Source organism: Hyposmocoma kahamanoa, unplaced genomic scaffold (assembly GCF_003589595.1).
Source record: "Hyposmocoma kahamanoa isolate Upper Pololo Valley unplaced genomic scaffold, ASM358959v1 63, whole genome shotgun sequence".
NCBI lineage: Eukaryota > Metazoa > Arthropoda > Insecta > Lepidoptera > Cosmopterigidae > Hyposmocoma > Hyposmocoma kahamanoa.
Genome location: NW_020653851.1, coordinates 10,334,787 through 10,362,126, shown reverse-complemented (window position 1 = coordinate 10,362,126; position 27,340 = coordinate 10,334,787). Strand labels below are relative to the sequence as shown.

At 37.0% G+C, this 27,340-nt stretch overlaps 1 protein-coding gene across 1 annotated transcript in view; it reads left to right on the top strand.

The window, feature by feature from the left end:
* Positions 1–27,340, top strand: part of LOC113230433 (dynein heavy chain 8, axonemal) — a 73,812-nt gene that overhangs the window by 5,531 nt on the left and 40,941 nt on the right. Inside the window, exons 6-33 of the mRNA XM_026464365.1 lie at positions 481–610; positions 1,379–1,542; positions 2,113–2,256; positions 4,809–4,919; positions 6,641–6,795; positions 6,924–7,009; positions 7,216–7,415; positions 7,574–7,745; positions 8,046–8,294; positions 8,441–8,575; positions 9,689–9,817; positions 10,668–10,873; positions 10,958–11,096; positions 12,376–12,586; positions 13,944–14,100; positions 14,752–14,945; positions 15,177–15,342; positions 15,702–15,803; positions 16,300–16,522; positions 17,666–17,795; positions 19,664–19,881; positions 20,447–20,583; positions 20,795–20,847; positions 20,999–21,212; positions 25,328–25,589; positions 25,981–26,103; positions 26,223–26,340; positions 26,983–27,078. Coding sequence (XP_026320150.1) covers positions 481–610; positions 1,379–1,542; positions 2,113–2,256; positions 4,809–4,919; positions 6,641–6,795; positions 6,924–7,009; positions 7,216–7,415; positions 7,574–7,745; positions 8,046–8,294; positions 8,441–8,575; positions 9,689–9,817; positions 10,668–10,873; positions 10,958–11,096; positions 12,376–12,586; positions 13,944–14,100; positions 14,752–14,945; positions 15,177–15,342; positions 15,702–15,803; positions 16,300–16,522; positions 17,666–17,795; positions 19,664–19,881; positions 20,447–20,583; positions 20,795–20,847; positions 20,999–21,212; positions 25,328–25,589; positions 25,981–26,103; positions 26,223–26,340; positions 26,983–27,078 — 4,424 coding nt within the window. The remainder of the gene's footprint in view (positions 1–480; positions 611–1,378; positions 1,543–2,112; positions 2,257–4,808; positions 4,920–6,640; positions 6,796–6,923; positions 7,010–7,215; positions 7,416–7,573; positions 7,746–8,045; positions 8,295–8,440; positions 8,576–9,688; positions 9,818–10,667; positions 10,874–10,957; positions 11,097–12,375; positions 12,587–13,943; positions 14,101–14,751; positions 14,946–15,176; positions 15,343–15,701; positions 15,804–16,299; positions 16,523–17,665; positions 17,796–19,663; positions 19,882–20,446; positions 20,584–20,794; positions 20,848–20,998; positions 21,213–25,327; positions 25,590–25,980; positions 26,104–26,222; positions 26,341–26,982; positions 27,079–27,340) is intronic.

Sequence of the window (27,340 nt, the reverse complement as noted above, 5' to 3'; positions counted from 1 at the left end):
TATTAGACGATTATAGAAATTGATTCGAAATTTTCTGAGTCTGTGATCGTTTAGATTATTTTTTGGATCATTGGATTTCAGTTCTAGATAGAGCAATTAACATTTATTTAAGCAATACAGAGTTTAATATAAATAATAAGCAAGTATTTTAGGCCTACAGTGGGTGAAATCAGGCTGTGGATGATGATGAAATATTTTAAATGATCACAATGACGACCTGTAGCTGTTGTTGTAGTGTAGTTACATTAATAGGGTTCACAAGGAAAACCTGTAATTAAATAGTAAACTTCTGAAGAAAAATAAAAATAGACTTCATAGTTGAAATTTTTATTCACTTTATTCGGAAGATGTACTAAAATCATCAGTTGAGCTAGTATCAACTGTATGTATCTAATATAATATTTCATTTTCAATCAATAACATCTGTCAAAATCAAAATTGAAAATTCAGCAACGTGTTTTGTTAATGTTTTTTTTCCAGAATGGATATGGAGCTCGATCTGATAGAAGAGAGTTACGCCACATTCTCACAATTTAAAATTGACATATCGAAAGAGGATGCAGACTTGGTGTACGGATTGCGATATGCATTCCAAAATATGTTGATGACTGTACGTTTTATTGTATTGTTAGTTTCAATAGTCGTAACAAGTTATATTTCGAGCGATATAGTATAACAGTTAACAAAATAATACATTTCTTCCACTCATATGTTGAGTGTGTGCGTTATTATATTATTACTATGTTACTTGGAATCGAAATCTGTTCTTGTACTCTGATTTCTGTAACATTCAATGCAAGATAATGGAATACTTATACTCCATAACTATATATTCCATTAACTTTATATTCCATAAAAATTAATTTATGACAGACAGGATAACTATAATATATTAATTTTAATCCATGAATATTTAGGGGTCAATATCGTTATAATTAAAATTTCGTATCAAAAACAATTTGAGCAAAAATATTATGACAACGTTTATTATATGAATACCATATGTTTATTTATACCATATTTTATAATCGTTTTAAATTTACTAACAAATATGTTTTTACTCAAGAAAAAATATTACAAAGTAGATTTACAAAATGTTCTTGATATAATTTTTCGCATTGCCACATCAAGCCACCGTCTTGAATGAGAGTAATATGCAAAAAAATACTTATAAATAGCTACATCACTTGTTAATTCACACCTTTTTATTGCCCCCTTCAAGAGTATTGCGCATTGTGGAATAATCAATATTAAATGTCGAATTATTAATTACCTTATAACTAAAAATCTGAACAAATACAGAAAAAATACTTTTGTTTTATCCTCGCGGTAGAAATGATTTAAGAAACATCGTTCCCACAATCGACTATGATTCCAGGCGGCACAAGTACAACAAAGAATAGTAGACATGCAAGGTCCATTGCAGAATGAGCTGACTGAAGGCGTGGCGACGTTCCAAGATGATGTGTTTAAGTTTGACGCTGACTACGATGCGTTTGGCCCTATGACACCTGGGCTTTCAGCTAGGGAGGCTAGTGACAGGTTAGTTAAAAAAAAGGCTTGTAGTTTTTCAACACAGGTTAATTTTAGCAGCCATAGAGTTCCTTGCGAAGAATTCGTCTACTGCCACCGTACCTATTTCTGCCGCCAAGTAGTAATGTGAGCATTACTGCGTTACGGTTCTGAAGGGTAAGGGTGCCGGTGGAATTACAGGTGTGATGTGATTTTTCAACCGTATGTCTCAGGGCGAAATTATGAAGATTATGAAAAGATCTGGGGCACTGCCACTGCGCTCCCCTGAGACATAAGTTGCCAAGTCCCATGTGCTAGTAATATAAATTTTCATTACATTATGAAAATTCGAGCAAACGTTATTTCGGACTACTGACAGGTAACCCATTTACCCTTCATCATCGGAATGCTGTGATGCTCACATTACTGCTTAGCGGCAGAAATAGGTAAGATGGCAATACTTTCCTAGACGAACTCTTTCACAAGGAGCCCTACTGCTACTAATGTGTTTTATGATGTGTTAATTAACTTTGTATGTTCAAATTTTTGACTAAGTTGGAATATTTTTTATTTATTGCAACTAATTTATGCCTTTGACAGGGTAATATTGTTCCAAGCCCGATTCGATGAACTATGGCGTAGATTCGAGATGTATTCAAATGGTGAAAAATTGTTTGGTATGGAAGTGAAAGATTATCCTATTTTGCATCAAAAGAAAAAGGAATTCAACTTATTGAGTAAATTGTAAGTATCGTCAATGTTAAGTAACTCTCTGGTAAAAATGATTTCGCCGAATTTGATTGTGCATACAGTGCTTTGTAGATATCCAGCGCGAGCAGTACTTTGTACCTAATAAATAAAAAAAATATTTATTATGAAAAATTTTTCCTCATGAGCGTTGTGGTGCGAGACACTGTGTCACACGAAAATTGTTGTTAAAAACTGATAGGTCATCATTACACTCGAAAACTCAAAACAAAACTTTTTGCTCTTAGTAGACAAAGATAAAAGAAAGGAAATACGTTGATTTTCATCTATTTGGTTTGATCTTTGGTCTACTAAATCGACAAGTTTGGCATAAAGTCGACAGTAGTCGACATCAAGTTGACATGGATGTTGGGACATAAAAATCAATGAATTTCATTCATTTTGTTGAATTAATCTTTATACGCGCATATATTTGCAGCAGGAACATCAATGTACCTAGAGTTATTTGCGTATCAAATCCTCTAAACTTTTCTACTCCTACCCATATCGATTTGTTCTCATCGCAGCTATAGTTACTTATCCTGAGACTATAAATCAACGTCACGAGACATTTGCAGCTTGCGCCCTTTGGTACCTCTTAATTCTAATAAACTTATCATCGTTGAGGGAGAAAACATTTTTATCCTTTTTACAGAATTCTACCTGTTTATTTACTACATTTTTTATTTGATTCATTGTAGTTCTGGTATATAGGTCAATAGATCGCGGAGAGGCAATAAAAGACCGTTCGTAATAGAAGCTCGTCTATTACTACTTTGGTTTTTGTTTTATAGTGGCTTATATATAAATTATAAATTGTTTTGTACATATACAACACATTAAGTGAATTGGCGTACGCATTTCCCTAAATCTGAATGGAATATCGAAAAAATTAAAGCGTAATCCTAGTAATCCACTATTACCAATGATTTTGTTATACAAAAAATCTCTTCGCTTTTTGTGTGTCGGTGACTTTAGAATTCTATTAAGATCAAACTTATCGCATTACCCCTTGACATATTTATTTGGTAGTGTGATTAATGTATTATAAACACCACTTTATATTTGACAGATTAATTGTTATTCATTTATTGAACAATGCTATAAAGTCATCTTTGCACATTTTAATAATTTAGAAACTCGTAATAATAAATTTTAAACTAAGTAAATCGTGTAAAAATTGTGATGAAAAAACCCTCCATTTTTAGTTTGACAATTTAATAATTTAAGGCAATTTGACACGAATTTTTTCAGCGTCACATTAGCATGCAACGTTCACTTTAAAGTTCAAATCAAAAGCCCCTATTACCTTCTTACACAAAAGCTTTTGCGTTGCATATTTCGCTCTTCACTCTAATTTTTCGTGTAAACGATTCGATGTCAGCTAAAATTAGCTTATCCATCAATCGCTAAAACTATATCTATATATATATATCCATATCCAACCAACCGTGTTCGGTCATGGCATCGAGTATATAACTTGAAGTAGCGACGAAATAAGAGCCATACATATCTGGTAACTCATCAGTGATACATCACTTACAAATGTCAAATCTCGTTTGCACTGAAATATAGACAGCGCCAACAACTGACCTGTGATATTTTTACACACTGTACACTGCGTATTTTTATTTAATAAACGAGATGCTATATAAATTATTTTTCTTCATCTAAAGTTGTCAAAATTGAGATTAGTACCTACCGGTTGCCAGTTCACAATCGATATGTTAAATTCCATTCGCCAGTGGCAACTACAAATCTTTTTATCCCATTTGTCAACTGGTAACACTTGGGTATTTTCCCATTTGTCGCCAGTGGAAATCACCACTGGCAACAACTAAGATTTTTTATCCCGCTTGTCATGACCTAGTAACAAATGGGTTTTTTCCTCATTTGTCGCCAGTGGGAATAAGCAAAAAAACCGACCTCAAAAGTTCGTGAAATTAAATTTATTTGCCAAGTTTTATTGAAATCAGCTACCGCAAAAGTGCGCGAAACCAGATTGATCCCCGAGTTTGCCACCCTTAGTGGTGGAATATTTTATTCAAATTTCAATAGGAGCAATAATGAGGTACCCTCTTTGCTAAAAAAAAAAGAATTATCAAAATCGGTTTTCGGGTTATTTCGTAACACACATACAAAAAAAGTACAGTCCAATTAAGAACCTCCTACTTTTTTGAAGTCCGTAAAAAAGTACAACTAGTTCTGTTCTGTCAACAGAACTAGTCGGAGTAATGGGTTCTTCAAACTCGTGGACATGCCCTCTTCACACTACCCCGCCATTCGTAGCGCAGTGCTGCCAAAGCTTTCCATTGAGACGGCTCAATGTTACATCTTCTTATTAATCGCTTCTGGACATCTTTGTATACCCAAATAATGTTCGTCGTATTTTCTTCAAAAAATTACTTATTCAATGAAACCTCACAGCCTGGCCATTGATCACTGCTTTTTCTAATAAGTATAAAAGCAGATCAACGCTATCCTGACAGTCATAAGTTTAATATAGAACATTGACACAGTATTTTATCTTGAAAAATATTGTCTTACAGATACAGTTTATATCTAGCTGTAATGAATTCGATCGACGGCTATTTTGAGACGCCGTGGGGAGATATAAAAATTGAAGTGATTGTTCAACAGCTAAATGAATTCGATTTGAGGTATGTTTTTAATTTTACATAGTATTTTTCTTGAATTTAAATGATAAGGATATGACAATCCCGTAAACATTCAGTAGTTTGAAAAAAAAAAGATTGTATTAGGTTAGATCCGAAAAAACGGTTCCATTCCAAATTATAAGTTTTCATTCATGGAACGTACACACATCAAAAAAAGTTTGCGATCAATAGCATAAGCTCCTATAATTCTTTAAATTTAACTTTATCAAGAAAAAATCTATGTTGTATGCTTTCTTTAAATAGAAACTATTTTTTATTATTTATTTTAAAAAATTGAGCCATTAATCATAATGTAATAGTGATAGAAATTTCATAGAAAGAAAAAGACTGTTTAATTAAACTTAAACAACAATTTATTATTAAAAGGTGTGAATTCAATATAAAATAACTCCTCCCCTGGCTCGAATACATGCGAAGATCCTCCTGGGCATGCTGAGGATCAAGTTATCCAGCATTTCCTGGGGTAACCTATCCCATTCTTCAATAGCGGCTTCCCAGAGCTCCGGAACTGTCTGGGGACGTGGCTCACGGTTCCATACTGCTCGTTTAAGAGCATCCCACGCGTGCTCTATTGGGTTTAAGTCGGGCGAGCCGGCAGGCCAGTCTAATCGTGTGATATCGTATTCTTGAAGAGCAGCATTGACTCGTTGAGCTCGATGTGCGGGCGCATTATCATCGACCAGTACAAATTGGTGCCCATGGTTTACTCGGAATGGTCTGACGATATCATCAATAGCAACTGCTTTGTACATGTCTGCTGTCATGAAGCCCCGATCAAAGGCGTTCTAGCTCCAATCATAATGCCACCCCAAAAGGACACCGATTTTCCGCCTTGCTGAACTGTTCCAGTGGCAGTTCTTTGTCTTTCACGGTCGCCTGGTCTTCTCCAGACACGGACACGTCGGTTATCTGGATGAGTGCTGATTCGGGATTCGTCAACGAAGAGACAGTTTTGCCAAATGTTTTCGTCCTCACCTTCTTCATTTTGTCGAAGTCTAGCCCACTGCAATCTTCGTTGTTGACGTTGCCGGGAATTGAGCGGAGCTCGCCAAGACCTCCGTGCTCGTAATCCAGCCTGGTGCAAGCAATTGCGAACGGTCTGCGTGCTAACTTCAAGCCCAGAGGCGGCCCTGACTTCTGCTTTTATTTTAGTGGCGTTGATTGTTGGATCACGGGCTGCCAGCAATCTAATATAGCGCTTTTGGGCAGCTGTCAAAACAGTTGGGCGACCGCTGCGGGGTCGGTCAGCTAAATTCCCCATTCCGTGATACCTCTGCAACGTAGCCACGACACAGCATTGGGATATAGCAAGTTTGCGTGCTATTACTCTCGTGGTGTATCCTTCTTCCCTCAAAGTTACTATTCTAGCTCGTAAAACCTCTGATAATCATCTTGGCATTTTTTCAATCACAACTATCCGCGAAAAATATCTTGAATCGCTTATAATTGACTAAATCAGATTTCTGAATGAGCGTAAGCTAGGACTGAAAGCCTTTTTATATGAAAAAACAATTGAACGGGGTCATTGTTTTATGTTCTAATTTATTTTTAAATAAAGAATCTAAAAAGAAGAAAAAATCATAATATAATCTACAGTAACAAAAAAGATTTCAGTTTTTCGAAGTGATCGCAAACTTTTTTTGATGTGTGTACGTAAGGTGTTGCCTTCCGTGTATTTTTTAAACGATCATAATATTCCATAGATGTCGAAAGCTACCGCGCGCTATGAAAGATTGGCCTGCGTTTATAGAATTGAAGAAGAAAATTGACGACTTCAATCAGACTTGTCCCTTGCTTGAGTTGATGGCAGATAAAGCCATGAAGGATAGACATTGGAGGAGACTGGAGCAGTTAATGAGTGAGAAACTGATAATATTTATTATTCAGTACTTGGTTATATAAGTAACGCACGCGGTGCATCAAATTGGAGAATCTTATTCCAAAAGATAGCTTGCATTATGATATGATCAAACGTTTATATTGCAGATTGCGTCTTGGATGTGGAGTCAGACTCATTCACGCTAGCTAACGTTATGGAGGCACCTCTATTGAAATACAAAGAAGACGTTGAGGTATTGAAATTAAATTGAAATTCGAACTTAAATAAATTGTTCTCTTCTCGTTTATATATATAACAATTGATCTCCATTTCTGGAGTTCACCTCTTGATTGCGTTTTCGTGGGTCAAAGGTTGTTGTTTATGTGAGTTGTGTTTGTACGCCCATATTGTTACTGTTTATTTAATGTTTCTTTTCATTATAAATTTACAAAATCACAGGATATATGTATCAGTGCAGTAAAAGAGAAGGATATTGAAGCTAAATTGAAGCAAGTAATGGCTGACTGGGCAGTAATAGATCTAACATTTGCCAGCTTTAAAAATCGCGGCGAATTACTCATCAAAGCTTCTGATACTATGGAAATTATTACATTGCTTGAAGACTCCCTTATGGTTCTAAATTCGCTTGCTTCGAACAGGTGAGTTATTCTCACCGTATCATAGGAGCACACACATTCGTGTAGGAGGCTAATGTGTTTAAGATAGGCTAGTTAATTCATTTCTATTTCGTAACTAATGTTTTGATTTAAAAATGGTAATCATTAAAAAACTAATGTGAGCAATATCCGATTCATAGATATAACTTGCCTTTCAAAAAAGATATCCTCCTATGGATATTTAAACTACAATCTACATCCGAAATTCTGGAGAAATGGCTGCTAGTCCAGAATTTGTGGATGTATCTGGAAGCAGTGTTTGTTGGCGGTGATATTTCAAAGCAATTGCCAGCAGAAGCCAAGCGATTTGCGGTGGGTTTTTATTTTTAAGACGCTTTTCTCTTTCTATGCCGAAAACCCACCTAGCGAGTCTAAGAATATCGCTGTACGCCGACTCGCTACCGGGTTCATTTAACGTACTTATTCAACCCACACAAAATTATTCTTTATTCTCATCGAAAGTGTTAAGCTTATGAGTAGTTTCTAGTAGTTTCGTGCAATTGCAATTCCCATCTAGTCTCAAAGTGGCTCAAATTAGATATTAAATCTGAAACAAATTTGATATGATACGCAACTTGATCTCTGTGATTCATTGTATATTTGTATTAACAGACCATAGACAAGCAGTACGTGAAAATAATGTACCGAGCACGTGATATAGTAAATTGCGTGGAAGTATGCACATCAGATGACACATTGAGACATATGTTACCTCACCTATTTGAACAATTGGAGGCATGTCAGAAATCCCTTACTGGATATTTGGAGTCCAAGCGTCTCATCTTTCCAAGGTTCTTCTTCGTGTCCGATCCAGTATTACTGGAAATTCTTGGACAGGCGTCCGATCCACGCTCCATACAGGTATGTTTGCATTTTAAATAGTTTTTTAGAAACTTCGTAGGTTTTTTAAAATTAAAAAACGTAAAATTAAATGAATCCAGATGATACCTGAGTAAGTCTCTAGTTAGGTAGATTAATACCTAGTTTCAATTAATTTTACACCTCAGCCCCATCTTCCGAGCATTTTCGACGCTATGTACACAGTGGACTTCGACGACAAAGACAGGATTTACCAGATGAACTCCGACAACGGGGAGACTATCCCTATGGAGCGTCCTGTAGCTTGCGTTGGAGGTGTCGAGGTAACATGATAAATACAAATTTATATGTGGACGATGTTCATATCTAGGTTGCGGCCCTCCTCAACTAGCATTCAGATAAATTTGATATTTGAGTAAAGTAAAATATCTCTGCTAATACTGTACAGAGTAGTGAAAAATCGACCGCAAAAGGTCGTGGTCGTGGTCGTATTTGCCACGTTTTATTGAAATCGATAACCGGAAAGTGTGCGAAACTGGATTCATCCCCTAGTTTGCCACTCTTAGAGCTGGAATATTTGTTTTAAATTTAAATGGGGGCCCATTGCCCACTGCTGAGATACTCTTCCTTTTCCAACAAAAAAGAATCCTCAAAATCGGTTCTCAAATCGTTGCCTTATTTTCTCGAACTCGTATCTTATAAAGAGTGATTATTCAGGAGATGGCAAAACTTTTTATTTATTTTAAATTTCTTATCAAGGACGTTAATTGGGATGCATTACTTTGAGAATTGGCCAGTGTGTGAATATGAAGGAAATGTGATGTGAAATCAGCCTGGAAAATTTGTGTATACAATCCATTTTTTGCATTTCAGTAACTTTGTGCTTTAAGATACGAGTTTGAGAAAGTAAGGCGACGAAATGCCGGAGTAACGTAACATACATACAAAAAAAGATACATTCGAATTGAGAACCTCCTTTTTTTTAAGTCGGTTAAAAATAATTGTTATTGTCCATGCCTAGAACAGATTTTATATAGGACTATGTAATTTATTATACTTTGGTGATTGTGTTGAATGAACTTAGTAAAATCCGAAAATATCAGTTATTTTCCATAAAGTAAAATGGTTGTCCTTGACAAGAATAATTTGTACTCTTTAGCTGATGAATATTAAGATAACCAGATAAAGGAACTAACAAGGATGCTACGAATCGATAATGGGCGAGCCCTGAAAATTTTCGTATTCTACCCAAAGACTAAATTCATACTTACTATTTTCCTCAAAACTTAGATTATTGTTGTTTTGACCGAGGGGAAAACGCAAAGTTGCGAAGGTTTGTCCTGAAATAATGACAACAGAGCAATCCATCAAGTCCATATCATCATTGCTCATGTCAAATTAATTGTAACGTGGAACTTAAAAAATTATTTTTACAGATCTGGTTAAATGTACTGCTGGATACGATGAAGGACACTGTGCGAAGCATGATCGCTAACATATGTCAAACTATGACTGGAGATCCAGAGTTTGATTTCATCAATATGTTCTGGAATTTCCCTGGACAGGTACACTCTCCACTTTGAATTCGGAAGTATGGCGCGTCGACATTGCACAAATAATTTGTGGAATATTATAATATAATATCGATTAAACCTACCGAATAGTACCTTTATGAATTTATTAAACGTCCGAATTATCTAAAGTCCTTCAGAACAAAATACGTGTATAAACTAAAAGTCGTAACTTGTATGATTCACCTATAGTATAAACAAGTCGCGCACCTGGTGGTAAGCGGCACGCCTACTCATAACAGTTGCAGTGCCACTCAAAGTTTTACATCGCACAGCTGTGACAGTCACTGCTCTCGTCACTTTGATACATACATTTAACGAGGCCCACGGGCCGGTAACATGTTAGCCTGTACATGGTATTAGTAAGTTGATGATACAGACCTTTCTTTGAAGCATGTAAGTGTAGTAAGGTGGAATGACAAATGAGAGTTAGCGCAGCTTTATTTGACGATGCTATAATTAGTACAATGTATTATAATTTAGTAGCAGTCGAGCTCCTTCTGAAAGAGTTCATCCAGAGAAGTACAGCCACCTTAACATTTCTGCCGCCAAGCAGTAATATCAGCATTACTGTGTTCCGGTTTTGAAGGGTGCTAGTGAAATTATAGGCACATGGGACTTGTCAACTTGTCTCAGGGTGACGGGCGCAGTGCGCCTCAGATCTATGCGATTTAAAGAGCTGAGTGGCACTGCAACTGTTATGGACAGGCGTGTAGCATACCATCAGGCGCACTACTTCCCGTCACTTGATATTATAAAAAAAACAAAATCTTTATAATTTGCTAACTTATAACAGATATAATGTTCTTGTAAAAACATAGCAAAGTGTCGAACCTTTCTTCAGGCTGGCCTACTAGGAATGCAAATCTTATGGACCAGTGACGCTGAGTACGCGTTGAAGAAAGCGAGGGTTGATCGTTTTATCATGCGACTTACCAATCAGAAAAATTTGGATTTATTGAACGGTCTCATTGACTGGACCGTAAAGGATTTAGTGCCGCTGAACAGAACCAGAGTTGAAACCATGATTACCATTCACGTACATCAGAGGTAGAAGTACACATGTCACACTGAATTAATAGAATATCTAAGTATGTTTTTGTCTCTTCTTTAATTTTTGTTACATGTCCACAGAGATATCTTCGATGATTTGGTGAGGATGCGAATTAAATCTCCCGGAGACTTTGAATGGCAGAAGCAGGCACGCTTCTATTACTTCGAGGATTCTGACGACTGTATAGTGTCCATCACTGATGTAGATTTCTTATATCAGGTGATTGATTAGTGTCACTTTTAGATTAAATGCAAGTAGTTGTGTTATTAGTGTGATAGCTAAGTAATGTAATTAAGTTAATATTTTTTTCAATTTTCACGTTTGTTTGTTATTGGGGATAATTTTTTTTTTCAATACTTTTATTTTCATTGCCAAGAGTAATATATAATATTACTATGAATACCAAATGAAACAATTATTCATATTAAATTTGTATTTAATTGATATTCATTTATTATTTGTGAAATTACTCCACTAGTTTGTTATAGCTTGCCAGGGCTGGTAGTTGTAAAGTTACCTAACTGGGTGACGAAATACTTCCTAGATTTCTCATAGATGGCGCTACGGCTAAAAAGTCGTTGAAAACCAAATACAAAGATTCGACAAACAAGCACATAGAGAAAATCCGTAAGGTCCGCTGGTTCGTTCCGTGGCTTAGTTGGCATAGCGTCTGGGGGTCTACTCTCGATCTTCGTCCGACATCCGTCCGAAATAATTACTGCCAAATAAGCAATACTTGACCACATGAAAAGACGCGTGATGCGAATGAAGCTTCATACTTGATACTTGTCTTTTATAATTATATAATAATAATTTTGTCGAATATTACTTATTTGACAGTAATTGTTTCGGACGGATGTCGGACGGAGATCGAGAGTAGACCCCCTGCCACGTATACTTGCGCACGTCACGCTAGCTATCCCGCCGGATCGAAAGATTTTTTTTTCTAAGTGTTCGATCTATGTATTAACAACTATAACAATTATTCATAATTGTTACCGTGATTCATAAATAGATGTTTTTACTAGTATTCTGAATCGCGCTGGCATAGACTTTGTAAAAAAATTTGCTAGCTAGCGTCTCCCTGTACTAATAGAGTTTGCTCTATCTGGCATCTAATGTAAAGTGTTAAATCCTGTTCATACCACAAATGCCTACTGTATTTGTGACGGTACCTATATATATTTGGAAAGTGCTCTCCGTTGCAATGGTCCACCGTTTTGTCAAATAATTCAACAATGCACTTCGTTTGTACCGTAGTACCTTGGGTTAAGTATGTACTATTGCTTCTGCAAAGCCTTTTTTTACTGTCAGTGTACTAGGTATTTGGTACAATCTACTAATTAATATTTACGATTGAAAAAATGTACTTTTATAATAATCGCTGATAATCCATATTTATATAGTTAACTTTAATATTGACTGCTTTTGAAGACGCTTGTAAATTATCGTAGTCAAAACACACTCGGTATAAAGTTTGTATACATCTTTTTTATAGAACGAGTATCTAGGAATCACAGAACGTCTCGTAATCACTCCGCTGACGGATCGATGCTACATAACGCTAGCGCAAGCCATTGGGATGAGCATGGGCGGAGCTCCCGCTGGTCCCGCTGGTACAGGCAAGACAGAGACCACGAAGGATATGGGCCGGACCCTTGGCAAGCTCGTCATTGTGTTCAACTGCTCTGATCAGATGGACTTTAGAGGTAAATAAAAACAAACAAACAAAACTATAAAATGTTGCAGCGGTTCATTGGTAATTGAAGGTCGTAAATGCCATTTTCATTTTTTTGAAAAAATGTGTTTTTGTTCTTTTGCTGATAAATATTAAAATAGAAATAAGTATTAATACATTTCATATTTGAAAATGTAATTTAATAGGTGGTAAATAATTTACCTTTATTTTATTAAGACCAGCTTGATTCCTTCTAGTTGACCACTATCTCGTTGCACCCGAGAGGAGATCGTTACAGTCGTGGTGATGATAAGCTGAGTGTACACGTGTGCTGCACACGGGATAATTTGAGCAAGATTTTTCTGACGATATTAGATAACAAGAAGATTGAAAAGAGTGCCAAATGGCTTGTATATTCATTTCAATTATCAGTAAAATAGTTTTTTTTTTATTATCGTTTGACATAACAACAATTGACAAATTTGGTAGGCACATTCAATCAACTTGTTATTGAACTAGAGTCGGCGGACTGAAGCACATAAGTCAAAATCCAACATCATTCATTTAAATTAATACATCTACCGGCTAAAGCAAATAAGCAAATTAATTTGTTACTTCATAAATTTGTATCTTTATTGCGTCTTTTTCAAATTTATCATTCTCTTCACACCTAACAACACACAAAATATATGTAATTATGTATTAATAATCTTAGTATAGAGTACTAAAAGAACCGACCTCTAAAATACGTGGAATTACATATAATTACCAAGTTTTATTGAAATCGGTTATCGCAAACCCGGATTCATCCCCTAGTTCGCCACTATACGGGATTTGACACAGGAGATAATAAAAATCGGCTGTCACTACTCAAAGTGTATTGAGAGATAAACGCCTTGAATTGGAGAATAGCAAAATCAACGATTAAAATAATTGCTCCTTATAATAAAATTTAGGCGCTATTTATAAAAATGAATCTTCATGCGTGAACAGCCACCCTTAGAGGTGGATGATTTTCTTCAAAATTAAATGGGACCACTATGGAGGTACCCTATTTCCAACAAAAAAAGATTATCAAAATCGGTTCACAAATAAAAAAACCATACAGTCGAATTGAGAACCTCCTCCTTTTTTGAAGTCGGTTAATAAATGAAGCTCTTTTTTGACTTATGCACTTTAGTCCGCCGACCCTAGGAATATCGTCAGAAAAATCTTGTTAAAACATAACTGTTACGTAAACTGTCACTCCTCCCGCACCGCGCAGCTACTTCAGGAATCGACTCAGTTAAGCAGTAGGCCAATAGTAAATTAGAATTGTATTTTCTAGTAAGTAATGGATTTTTTTCCCAATTCACTAGTTAATTCTTGCATATTTTTGGCGCATACAGGCTTAGGCCGTATTTACAAAGGTCTAGCGCAGTCTGGCACATGGGGATGTTTCGATGAGTTTAACCGTATCGAGCTGCCCGTGTTATCTGTAGCCGCGCAACAAATCTACATCTGCCTTACGGCTAGGAGAGAAAAAAAGCAGTTCTTTATATTCAGGTATTATAATGTTATGTTATGTTATTGGAATGTTTTGTTTTTTAGGTTATGATGTCGATGGTTTTTTAATACTTTTAAATGTAAATAATACAATAAAATAAAAATAAATAAAATAAATAAATAAGTGCGTACAATTAGGTACCTAACATAGTTCGTTGTTTTCTCACTTGTCCTTAGATAATTACAATACATTACAGTAATATTATTTTATATTCAACTAAAACGATGTGCCAGTATTTGTCGAAAGACTGCCGCATATTTATTGCGCATCGCCGCCTTCTATTAAACATCAGCCTGCCCGGCGCGCTCTAAAAGTTCTGCGTTCTAGAAAGCGCGAAAAGAATGTTTCGCCTGCGTCAGGTCTAGGGAAATATTGCGGTTAATTATGACGTGATGGGTTTCTTCATTATTACTTGCTGCTTTCGTACGCTATGTATCGTGTTATAGTCAGAGTTCTACGTTTTGAGTAAGAGTCATAATGGCTGATACAGATGCTTCAACATTGCGACCTAAACAAGTTCAAATATTAAAGAAATTGGCCGTGCCTACTGGGACAGATGTGCGTTGTCTGGCGGTTAACATTGCGATGCTCCACTGTATTGAGTTGCTTACAAAGTGACAAAGCTTAGAGTAATTGTTTTCAACTCTCAGTGACGGAGACGTAGTGACTCTAAATCCAGAGTTCGCTTTCATCATCACTATGAATCCTGGCTACGCCGGTAGACAGGAGTTGCCTGAAAATCTGAAGATTATGTTCCGCTCCGTTGCTATGATGGTGCCTGACCGACAGATCATCATTCGAGTCAAGTTGGCCAGTTGTGGTTTCAAAGAGAATATCTTGCTGGGTATGTTATTATACGTATATTAGAGAATATTTTCGGTTTTCTTGTGTAAAATGGTTTGGTACACTGTAAAGTTGACCACGTTATTATAGAAATCAATTGTGTTTGAGCTGCGTTTAGTTACCGGTTTAGTGATATTGTTAGATTTTACATGTACAATGATCACAAGTCCAGTTTTTATATTCCGTTTAAATTAGTCTGCTTGTTTTTAAATTTCTCACTTTTGTTTTGCAGCCCGTAAATTTTTCACTCTATATAAGCTATGCGAAGAACAACTGTCAAAACAGGTGCATTATGATTTTGGTCTCCGTAATATTTTGTCAGTGCTAAGGACTATGGGCGCACAGAAGCGTAACAATCCTGACAGCACAGAAGAGAACATCATGATGAGAGTATTAAAGTTAGTACAGATTTCTTACTATGTATATAAACAACGGATGGTCGCCCAGAAATGTTATAGTGAGTGATGTAGAAAGTAGCTTAGAAGTAAATCCAGTAGGTTGTCAGACTAACCTCTTAGTGCATTAGATAAATGGGCCGATCTTCAACCTCCCTTTTTTTTATAAAACGTAAGTGCGCATTTGACCTCCATCTCACCTGATGGAAAGTGACGATGAGGTCGATTTTCAAGGCGAGAGTGAATAGGCATTATTTAGGTGTGCATGCTACATCGTTTATGAATTATCATTATTTGTGAAAGCAGTTTCCAGCAGGCCTTAAGGTGTTGATACTAATGAAAATTTTTTCATTGTATTCCAGAGAGATGAATGTGTCAAAGCTAGTGGATGAAGACGAACCGCTGTTCATATCTTTGATTGAGGACTTGTTCCCGGGAATGAAACTTACTCAGACTCAGCAGAAGTAACATCTCCTAATTAGTTTTGTTATATCCCAATTTAGAAATCGTTTCGATATTCATACTAAAATAACGATTTATACTTTTAATAAACTTGCTACTACTTTTAGTAAACTTTATCATCATCAATGATTTGTGGACGGCGTGAAGCAGATGGATTTAATTTTAATCATGAGCTTCATTTTGCATTCTTAATTAGTAGCTGGATTGTTAACTTTGGCCCCAGAATGGAGGCAATATCATATTTTTGACATGATAATCATGATCATCATCAATACTAGAAAACAATTACAGAGTCAAAATCCATTAGTCTGCTATTCGTTGTTAAAAAAGAAATCAGTGGCGAATAGTTTGCTTAAGAAATTATTCTCCAACTTCATAGTAGGTATCATCGGAAATATCTTGTATCTCCGCATTGGCTGAGTATCCCTACATCGGCTTACCTTATTTTATTATCACTATTCGCCACTAGGAGTAATACTTATTACATTTGTGTTTTAGAGAGATGCAACGCGCCATTACTCTAATAACAGAACGCACGGGCCTCATCAATCATCCTGAATGGAATTTGAAGATTATCCAACTTTACGAAACATCGCTTGTACGCCATGGGCTGATGACAATGGGCCCTACCGGTTCAGGAAAGACAACCTGCATTCACACGTTGATGGCTGCTTTGACGGAGACAGGGAGACCCCACAAAGAAAATAGAATGAATCCTAAGGTAAAAAATACTGAGATGAAACTGGTGGTACCTACCATTGACTGAAAAATTTATATTCGTGTTGTCAGTAGATAAATTGCTCCCTTGACGATAGTTCAAGTCTAATATTTCAGCCTGTGTACAATCTTCTACACTGCCAATTTTTCACACCTACTGTAGTGTTGTTACGGAACACAGTAGTATAATAGTAAATTTTAATGAAAACATAGAAGGAATCTGTGAAGTCACGTTTTTTGGTTAAATAAGATAGCAGTAGAGCAGTAGTAGCAGGAGCAATAGAGCTTCTTGTGAAAGAGTTCGTCCAGGGAAATTACCACTTACCTATTTCTGCCGCCAAGCAGTAATGTGAGCATTAGTGCTTTCCGGTTTGGAAGGTTAAGGACGCCGGTGAAATTACAGGATCATGAGACTTGTCAATTTATGTCTGAGGGTGACGGGTGCAGTAACAGTGCCTCTTAGATCTTTGCGATTTAAAGCTCTGAGCGGCACTGCAACTATTATGGACAGGCGTCTCGCTTACACCACGCACACGACTTGTACGTCCTGTCATTTTGTAGCATAGAAAAAAAGACAATCATCAGTCAGCCATATTTGGAGATGACTGACTCTGGTCCGGATCCAGTCGAATCAAAGGACTTTTTCTTTGAGTTTTTTGTCTTTGTAGCAATAATAATAACAAACTTGTGGAGTATTTTCACAAAAAAATAGATGAATACAAACAGTGCAGTACAAACATCGTGATATTCAAGAAAAAAAAAGATAATCATCAATCAAATTTAAATAACAAAGAAGTGAGACGTTCTGTTCCTTACACTTTGTTTTGATTTACTATTAAAAATTCACGTACAAAGTAGGTATTTTGAATATCTTTGAAAGCACCTGCCCGCATATATTAATAGATGATTGGCTTATTTCCGCTTTGTAGAGCGTCGAGTCTTGTCACCCTACTTGTGTGACTTTTTTTTGTCAGTGTCGTGGGACGGAGACAGCGCTCTATAAATCCGAAGTTAGGCGATTAAGGTCGACAATCTTTTTGTATAGCCCAATGTGTATAAAATTTACATCTTGGAACTGTTCGTACTTTCAAATGCTTTTATTATGCATCTGTTTGTGTGCTTTAAATATAACTTGCTTTTCTTGCAGGCCATAACAGCTCCACAAATGTTTGGAAGATTGGACGTGGCGACAAATGACTGGACGGATGGTATTTTCTCAACGTTATGGAGACGAGCTTTAAAAGTCAAGAAATCTGACACCACATGGATTGTATTAGGTGTTGTATTATAAAAATACCTTATCCTTTATGTATTTTAGAGCTGATGTAAATTCGTCCGTGTAGATTTTGGTAAATAACTGGAACTTTCAGAACTTTTTGTTTTTTGTATAATACCAAATGACGGGACGAACTCTTGCGCCTGATGGTAAGCTACACTCCTGTCCATAACAGTTTCAGTACCACTCAGAGCTTTAAATCGCAAAGATTTGAGGGGCACTGCCACTGCGCCCGTCACTCTGAGACATAACTTGACAAGTCCCATGTGCGTATAATGTCACCAGCACCCTTACCCTTCATAACCGGAACACAGTAATGCTGACATTATTGTTTGGTGGCCGAAATTTAATTCTTCGTTTAATTCTATAACTTGACATCCCAAATTCCTCTTTAGGGTAGTTTCTTGTAAGCACCATCTGAAATTCATCCTCCAAACAGTTCAAAACACAACAAAACTGTTGCTTAGATATTCTAAAACATTATATCTACTCTCCATAACAAATTTATTAGTTTTGTTTCGTCATTGTTTGTAAATAGTTTTTTGTTAGGCGAAACGAGGACGCATCTTTTACGGGCAAATCCTATTCTGAAACTTCGTATCATTCTATACGTTTATAATGAAACACGTATTTTTAAACACGTACCTACATTTACACGTATTTACACATACAGTTAATATAAGGTTTTGTGTAGAAAACAAAAATAAAGTCGGTTAAATTGTGGAGTTTCCTTACTTTTATTTTGGGTAACTACCAAATTTATGCGGATGAAATCGTGGTTATAAGCTAGTGCCCTCTATTATATAGGAAAGTTTCGTAAATTGTATGAAATCTTCAAACGATTGATTACTTTAGGTTTTAGGTTCTAGATTTAGGCCAAATGTCTAGAATCACTAAATCTCTTAAATAATTTATGCTTGGATGTCATGTAAATAACGTTCTTCAGTCTCAAGAGAGAGATCTGGAATGTTTATCCTGGGTCTGTTTCGAGTTATTCGCTGTCAAAGTATTTTGTTTTAATTGACCCTTAATTCTTTAATCACCATTGCAATAAACGAAAAAATAATTGAGGTACAGCTTCAAAATGTATTAACTAACGGACGATGCCCAATGTGTACGTGGATGAAAGGTTGTCGGGGCTGCTCGGCTGAGGATTTTTAGGTGACGAAATCTCTGAATGAATTTCAATGATAATGGTTGTAACTACAAAAACAAAGCAGCGGCACGCTTAGGTTACCAATTCGAAATGAGGGTACAATCAGCAGGACGTTCAAGGTTTGCGCGTACATCGTGTCTTGTGTTGGATGTATCTAATACAATACATCCAACGCTAGACACATGTCTGCACGCAATGTTCGCGCACACCTTGATACCGAGCCGACCGCCTCCGGAAAACCTCGGGAACCTTGGGTTTGTTTCGGCATGCTTGACTATGCCGGGCCAGGGACTAACTCACGGCAGGACTAATCTAAAGACGGGACAGGCGCGAGCACGATGCCGCGACAGAATGCTTCGGCATGCTTAATGATGCCACGTCGTACCTAAGGATACCGTGGCTTGTTTTAAGAACTCATTGTGCACTTGCACGTAGATATGCCGTAGGATCCCTTGCTGAGCTGTACTGTTAGTGGGCGCTGGGTCTAAGTCGTATGTAAGTACGTCTTAGACGCAGCGGATATTTGTTTACAAAAATAATCACAAATTAATTCATATTATTATAAACATATACAGAATAGACTAACTTAACTTATTATTAACTTAACTTTATGTTGGTGTAACAGACACACTGTTGACTCTTTGATTTGAAATCTTCAATTAAAATTAGCTATTATTGTTCGGACTGATAACGGGTTTAATAATAATTAACAGACGGCCCCGTGGATGCTGTTTGGATCGAGAATTTGAACTCAGTGCTGGATGACAACAAGACGTTGACCTTGGCGAATGGCGATCGTATCACGATGGCTCAGAACAGCAAACTTGTGTTCGAGCCGGACAATGTAGACAACGCCTCGCCGGCCACCGTTAGTCGGGTAGGCATGGTGTTCCTGTCTTCGTCTGTCCTGAAGTGGCAACCTATATTGGAGGTAAGTATAAACTGCCTTCTGTGAATTAAGTGTAACATGAAGTGGATAAAGCCATGGTAGTCTAATGGTTTGACCTACCGCATCTCAAGCAGAGGCCGTTGGTTCGAATCCGGACTAGCGTGGCCGATTATGTCCGAAACCCTTGTCTGAGAGGATCCGTGCCCAGCAGTGGGACGTATAAATGGGTTGATGAGGATGAAGGGAGTTTTATTCAGCTTATGACGTATGTTTTGTTTCCACGTTTATTATGCAAACGGCTATGTTTCCCGAACGATATAACCTTGTATTGGAAATCTTTAAAGATGTGGACAATTTAGAAATTTTTAAGGCGAATGAGTACCTTTTTCATTTGTTTACTTTTCATTAGGTGATAGCATTGACTTACAAATAAAATAGGTATTGCGGTCAAAAGTGAACTAATCTGTTATAAAATAAAACTAAATATGTAACATTCGTCATAATTTTGTTCATAGCTCCCACGACTTCTGTTTAGATCGGATACGTGATTTGGCTTGGCTTAATCGTTATTTAAATATGGATTTTATTTAAAAGCTATTGTTCCTAGGGTTGGCTTAAAAAGAGAAGTGACAAAGAAGCTAATTGTTTCCGACAAAATTTCCTAAAAATTTATGATGACGTTCACCTGTATGTTCAGCAAAAGTTGGTTGCAAAAATGAAAATTCTCGAGGCAATTTACATAAGGTTAATATTTTAATGTATTATTAAAGTAATTTAGGAGCAAAGCAGATTTTAAATTCTGCTGTTATTAAATAGTAGGTATACTAACTTTTTTACTTTTTTTTTTATTTAAAAAATCTTTGCTTTTTATATTAATGTCAGTCAATATGGTAGAATGAAGAATTTATGAAACTTGGTAAGAAGACAGAGCATTGAACAATTTATCTCCTTGCAGACAATGCATTGATGTGCTGGTAGGTTTGCTTCAAATTGAAGTACCCGGGGGAAGTAAGTTGCTTTTGTTTATGAATATTTTCCATGTGTGAATACATTGAATAACATTATTTATTTGTAAGTTAGTTACAGCTTCAGTGCGTTATGTTGTAGCCTTGTTTTTGGAATCAATAAACTTAACATACTATTCGATTTGAAATTTCAGAGGTGCATACCGACCGTCATATGGAACGTTTATTTTTATTTTCAATGATGTGGTCTCTCGGTGCTGTACTAGAATTAGATGGTCGTCTCAAAATGGCGGAGTTTATGACTAAATTACCAGTTAAAATGGATTGGCCCGGGGCCAAGGGTAAACAAGCGGAGTGGGTCATGCCTTTTGACTACATGGTCAATCCTGCGGGACAGTGGCAACATTGGTAAGTAAATTGTTTTTTAATGATCGAGTGACGGGATAAATAAGTCGTGTGCACGATGGTGCAAAATTCTAATTCGTAACGAAACAAGTTTATTCTGTTGAAGTGCATGCGGGACCTACAGTATTTTAGTGTAATATAATATGTATTTTTTGTGATACTAAGTGTTGGGACGAATAAGTCGAGTACCTGGTGGTAATCGACATGTCTTGTGACAAAAACTCATTTCGGACTCACTTGTAGATGGCGTAATTTTGAGGCATACATTATAAATGTGCGTTTGAATTTCGGACACGTTACACACGTTGCGTTACGATACCTGCAATTTGTAAAAACTTATTATAATGTAAAAAGATGTCTGAAACGAGCGACTTCATCCTCAACATGGAGCATCTAGGAGGCCAGTGAGATCTGCTGAAGATGATACTGTCGATTCGTTTAAATCCAGCGAATTTATAATGAATGATTAAAAATACGTTTCATTTTTTTTCAATTGAACTTTTAAATATGCTTGATTCATAATTTATTTCCTTAAAAACCAATAATAAAACGAACGCCCCATTAATAAAAGAAAAAAAATATATACAAATGTTTCTAATTACTTTAAAATAAGAATAACACCTGAATCTTATAGCTAAACCATAGAACAAATAGACAATAAAGTATTTAAGACTCATATTATAAATTTTAAAAAGATATAAGACATTAAAACTTTATTTTAAATTTTCTCGAATCGCACTTTTACGTGATAAGCCTTTGTTACAACCAATGCGTCAATTGCACCAGGCAGCACCCCTAAACCTTCAAAACCGTAACGCGTAATATGCTCACATTACTGCTTGGCGTCAGAAAAAGGTAAGGTGGCAGTACTTTCCCGGATGAACTCCTTCACGAATAGCTCTACTGCTACTTAACGTTATTTATATAATTCTATTTATCATTCACATCATGGTAACTGCATTAATTATTTAAACCATTATATAAGAACGTAGCAGTACTAGGAGGGGCCAGTCTCCTTATTTTTTCACTTTGTAACATAAGTTAACTCGTAGTCTTCCTAGCATAAGTGATAAGTGACTAAGTAGAGGGCCCTAGTAGTACGCGACGGGTATGGCGATATAAGGTTAGCAGATTGGGACAATATGCGCAATTTTTTTGCTTCATATCCTTGACAGGCATGCTTTTCTTTAGGAGACTCGTCGAGCTGTGCTGATGCTGTAGTCGAGGTCTTGCGATTGGATATGGAGTTACATACCTTACTCTGATGTATCTAATGGACCCCAAGCTCGTCCTTGGTTTACTGACTGTAGCCGTGCTGAAGCACAAAAACAGTCGGAGTACTAAGCTTGGGCAGATACTCGACTGCGCAAAGCCCCGAGTACTCAGAATCTGAAGAAAGCTTTTAATAAGGCCGCCAAGAAGTGCAAAAGAGTGTTACGTAGGGCAAAGTTCGATTATGTGCGCCCCATAGGGGCCAAACTTGCCTCTTTTCCAGCAGGCAGCAAGTCTTTGTGATCCCTTGCTAAAGTGGTCGAATCAAACTTTAGCCGCACTTCCTTACCTCCTCTGCTGAGGCCGAATGACTTGCTGACTCATACTGCGGAAGAGAAGGCGAATCTTTTAGCCTTACTCTTTGCAGAAAATTCACGTCTCGATGCCGCAGCGAACCTAACACCTTCTTAACCTCACACCACTGGCTGGGGTACGGCGCCAGTTTGCATACGCCAAAAAGAGGTACTCAGAACTCTGCGAAGTTTAGACGTGAATAAAGCCAGCGGACCAGATGGAATTCCAGCAATAGTCTTGCGTAACTGCGCGCCAGAGTTGTTTCCTGTTCTCACACGCTTGTATCGCCTCTCACTTGAGATTGGTGTAGTTACCAGGTCCTGAAAGCTTGCAAACGTGCAACATGTGCAAAAAAAAGGAAGCAGGATTGACCCTGTTTACTATCGATCTATCTCAGTCACCTCCATACTCTGCAAGACTATGGAACGTGTACTTAATAACCGTCTCCTGTCGTATCTTAAATACACCGACCTTCTCAGTGATCGTCAGTACTGATTCCGACGAGGGAGATCTTTTTGTTTGCATGTCAGCTGTGGAGCGAGGCTATAGAAAGACATGGCAAAGCACTTGCAGTGTCTTTAGATATTTCTAAAGCCACTGATGGGATCTGGCACGCGAATGCGTGAAAGCTGAATAGCTGAACTAATTCATCTAGGTGCACTTTTAGTAAACTTAAATCACCTGGTTGCATTAGATAAGCATACAAGTAAACTTTATTCACCTAATTCACCTGGTGAACATAAAAGTAAACTGCATTCACTCCTTTATTTAATATGGAACCTTTTTGTCAGTGGTACTCTGGCTTTACTCATTTGATCTGGTCACTTGAGACGCTTTCAATTGTTTTTGAATAAATAACGTTGAGAAAACTATAATTTTTAACATCTATCTATACCGACTACGACACAAGTAGCGAAGCGTTGTAATTGTAAAACCTGTCCACATTTTAAGTATGGCTCACTTTAAATTTATACATAGAGGGAGAGGTGTTGTGCTATTACATAACGGACGACAATATTTTAGAAAAAAATTACAAAAATAGTGCTCACTGTTGGAGATGTTGCAATAATTCAATTACTATAAAATGCACCGGTTCTGTAACAATAAAAAATGTAAGTTTTCATATTGTGCTAAGCTTTATTTCCTTTGCCTTATGTACTTGGTACTTGGTACTTGGTGCAACGGGCTGGTATCCGCAACTCGACGACAAAGCGCCTATTTTGCCTTATGTATTAAGTACTTAGGTGAATTAATTCAGGTGAATTAATTCAGGTGAATTAATTCAGGCGAATTAATTCAGGTAAATTAATTCAGGTGAATTAAGTTAATGGGTACTTGTGTCCGACCGTCTCCAGCTACTTGGAATGGACCTGTCGTCCAATTTGAACTTCGGCAGATACATTGAATCCGTGACCAAAAACGCAACCAGGAAGCTTGGCATCCTTTCCAGGGTGAGGCGTTATTTCACACCGTGACAGTTGCTTTAACTGTACCAAGCACGAGTCCGGTCGTGTATGGAGTACTGCTGCCACTTATGGGGATGGCTCTGCTAAATACCAACAGGCCACCTTGGATTCAATCAATAAGCGTGTCAAGAGGCTTATAGGTGACTCGGAATTAGTGGAAGCGAAGCTGCAGAGCCTTGAACACCGCCTTAAAGTTGCTTGCTTATCGGTATTCTACAGGATATATCACGGAGAGTCTGCGACGGAATTGTATAATTTGATTCCGCCTTCCCCATTCCATCATCGGTAGACTGGACGTGAGGTGGGATTCCCTCCGTATGTTGTGGATATTCCCAGGATTGACATGAAGCGTTTCGCTTCCACATTTATAGTGCGACCGGCTAGAGAGTGGAATTCCCTACCTGCGGACTTTTTCCCCGAAAGCCATAACTTGGACCTTTTCAAGGCCAGAGTGAATAGGCATTACTCAATGTGTGTATGCTACATCGTCGACCTCGTCATCACTTTCCATGAGATGGAGGTTAAATACGCACTTATTTAAACGTCGTCCAGTAGCCCGTTTGCTTTCTAATCTATTAATGGCACAATAGTAAATAATTAATTATTATAAGGAACCATCAAGATCAATTGCCTAGTGTGGTATAACGGAAATCCACCAGTCCTAACATATTTAGGTTATGTAGGACGGTAAATAGTTACAGTGACATTATTGATGTTCACCATGACTCCTCTCGGGTCTCGTAAATCTAATTTTTTATTTATAAAGTTCAGTCAAATAATTCAATCGTAAAACTAGTGTACGCATCAATTCCTAATCATATTGTATTTGTCAAAAGTGTAAGTGTTAGTTTTTTTTAAACTTTAGTTAAACATAGTTATGTTTTAGTGCATGTTGTGTTTACCTCTTAAGTGTTTGTGGCGATTACATTTTCACGCTTGTAAAGTTAACAAGATGTAATAAGTAATATTGTGCACACAAGTTGGTAAACCTAATACATAAATGAATAAATAAATTGCAATTATATTTTTTTGTTACCTACCTAGTTTCTCCTGAACCCAAATAAAATCTTTTCATTTTCTCCTCAGGGCAGAGATCGTAGAAGAGTATATTTACCCAACAGATAGTGTACCTGAGTACGCTTCAATTCTGGTACCGAATATCGATAACGTGTGCACGGGGTTTTTAATTGACACTATTGCTAAACAAAATAAGGCAGTACTGTTGATCGGTGAGCAGGGAACTGCCAAAACTGTAATGTTGAAGAGTTATATGCAAAAGTACGATAATGAAGTGAAATTGTTCAAAATGATCAACTTTTCTTCAGCTACGACTCCAAATATGTTCCAAGTTAGTCGTGCTAAAATTTTATTATTATTATTAGACAACATCACATACATTGCTCTGATCCCTGTAAGCAGTTAAAGCACTTGTGTTATGGAAATCGGAAACAACGACAATATAGAAAAGTTAGTTTTTACACTGACCCGGCTGGGGAAGACCCGGGACCTCAGAAATGGCGACACCATGAAAACCGGTGTGCAAGCCACTCGACCACGGAGACCGTCAAAAAGTTTGTTACTGCAAGAATATAACGTACACATTAATTAATACACATAAAATAAAAGTTTTCAATAGAGATTTGATTTTAGGGTCGAACTGTAAATTTGTTGAATGAATTTGATTTCACTGAAGTGTTGTAGTAATAGTGCTTGGTAAAAAAAATATTACTGATTCCCAGAGAATCATCGAGTCGTATGTGGAGAAAAGAGTGGGCATGACGTATGGCCCGCCAAACGGCAGATCCATGACTGTCTTTGTTGACGACATCAATATGCCCGTGGTCAACGCATGGGGTGATCAGGTACAATTTAGATAGTCATCTACCTATTTATCATTCCCGCTGGGTGATATGGTAATTCCTGTCCTGGCTCTATCCTTCGAATTCTCTGTCTATGTTTTAAAATTATCGTATTTTCACAGGTGACAAATGAAATTGTCCGACAAATGATGGAGTGTGGTGGTTTCTACTCTTTAGAGAAGCCTGGAGAATTTACCATTATTGCAGACATACAGATGTTTGGAGCCATGATTCATCCAGGTGAGTAGATAGGTAACTACTAATATCGCGTAACTAAGCGCCAGTGTATGTCGGCTTTATTTCAATACCAGGGAATACCCAGAATTTGATCAAAATTAAACTCATAGAGCTTCGTTATTTATTTGCAACTTTTCGGGAAGCCTCGTTAAAATGTAATGTTTCCTATTTAGAGGAACATCCTCATCGTAAGACTTGGAATTAATTGTTTGCGTGACTTTCGAAAACGAGCTATTTCCATGATGAATGCACAATGTTAGTTGCAATGTTCACACTGGCAAAAGTGCGAGCCCTGTAGCGCTTGGCTCAACGTCCTCACCAGTCGAATTCAATGATGCATTTCGCGCGTGAAATGTCACGCGAATGATCCCGGTGATATTGTTTTTTTTATGGTACCAATGAACAAATCAAGCGAAACGCCCTTCAAAACCGGAACGAAGTAATGTTCACATTACTGCTTGGCGATAAAGTAGCAATACTTCCCAGGACGAAGTCTTTCACAAGGAGCTCTACTGCTACGAGTTACCTCCTTAAGTCATTTACCATCGGCTGGTTGATTTCTCTTTTGTCACAATATAGTAATACCCAGTATTTTCTGATTTTACCGTGTATTCTGACTGTTGGTTTTTTAATTTTCTTTCCCAGGTGGTGGACGCAACGATATACCTCCTCGACTAAAGAGACAGTTTAACGTTTTTAATTGTACTTTGCCAAGTGTTATTTCTATGGATAAAATCTTTGGTTAGTTTTCATTTATAGATGAACATGCTTTTAATGTATTTAATAAATTAAACGTACCTGTGACTCTTAGAACACTGTTACATTCCCAATCCAACTTCAAATGTCTCCACAGTTCTTTTATTTTACGTGCAGCTCGTATGTGGAATAAATTGCTTGCTATCATTCATAACAGTCCATCGGTATCATCATTCAAAAGCAAATTAAAAGAGCACTTCACGTCAAACTCAACAGTTAATCAGTAACATAAATATTAAGTAAAGAT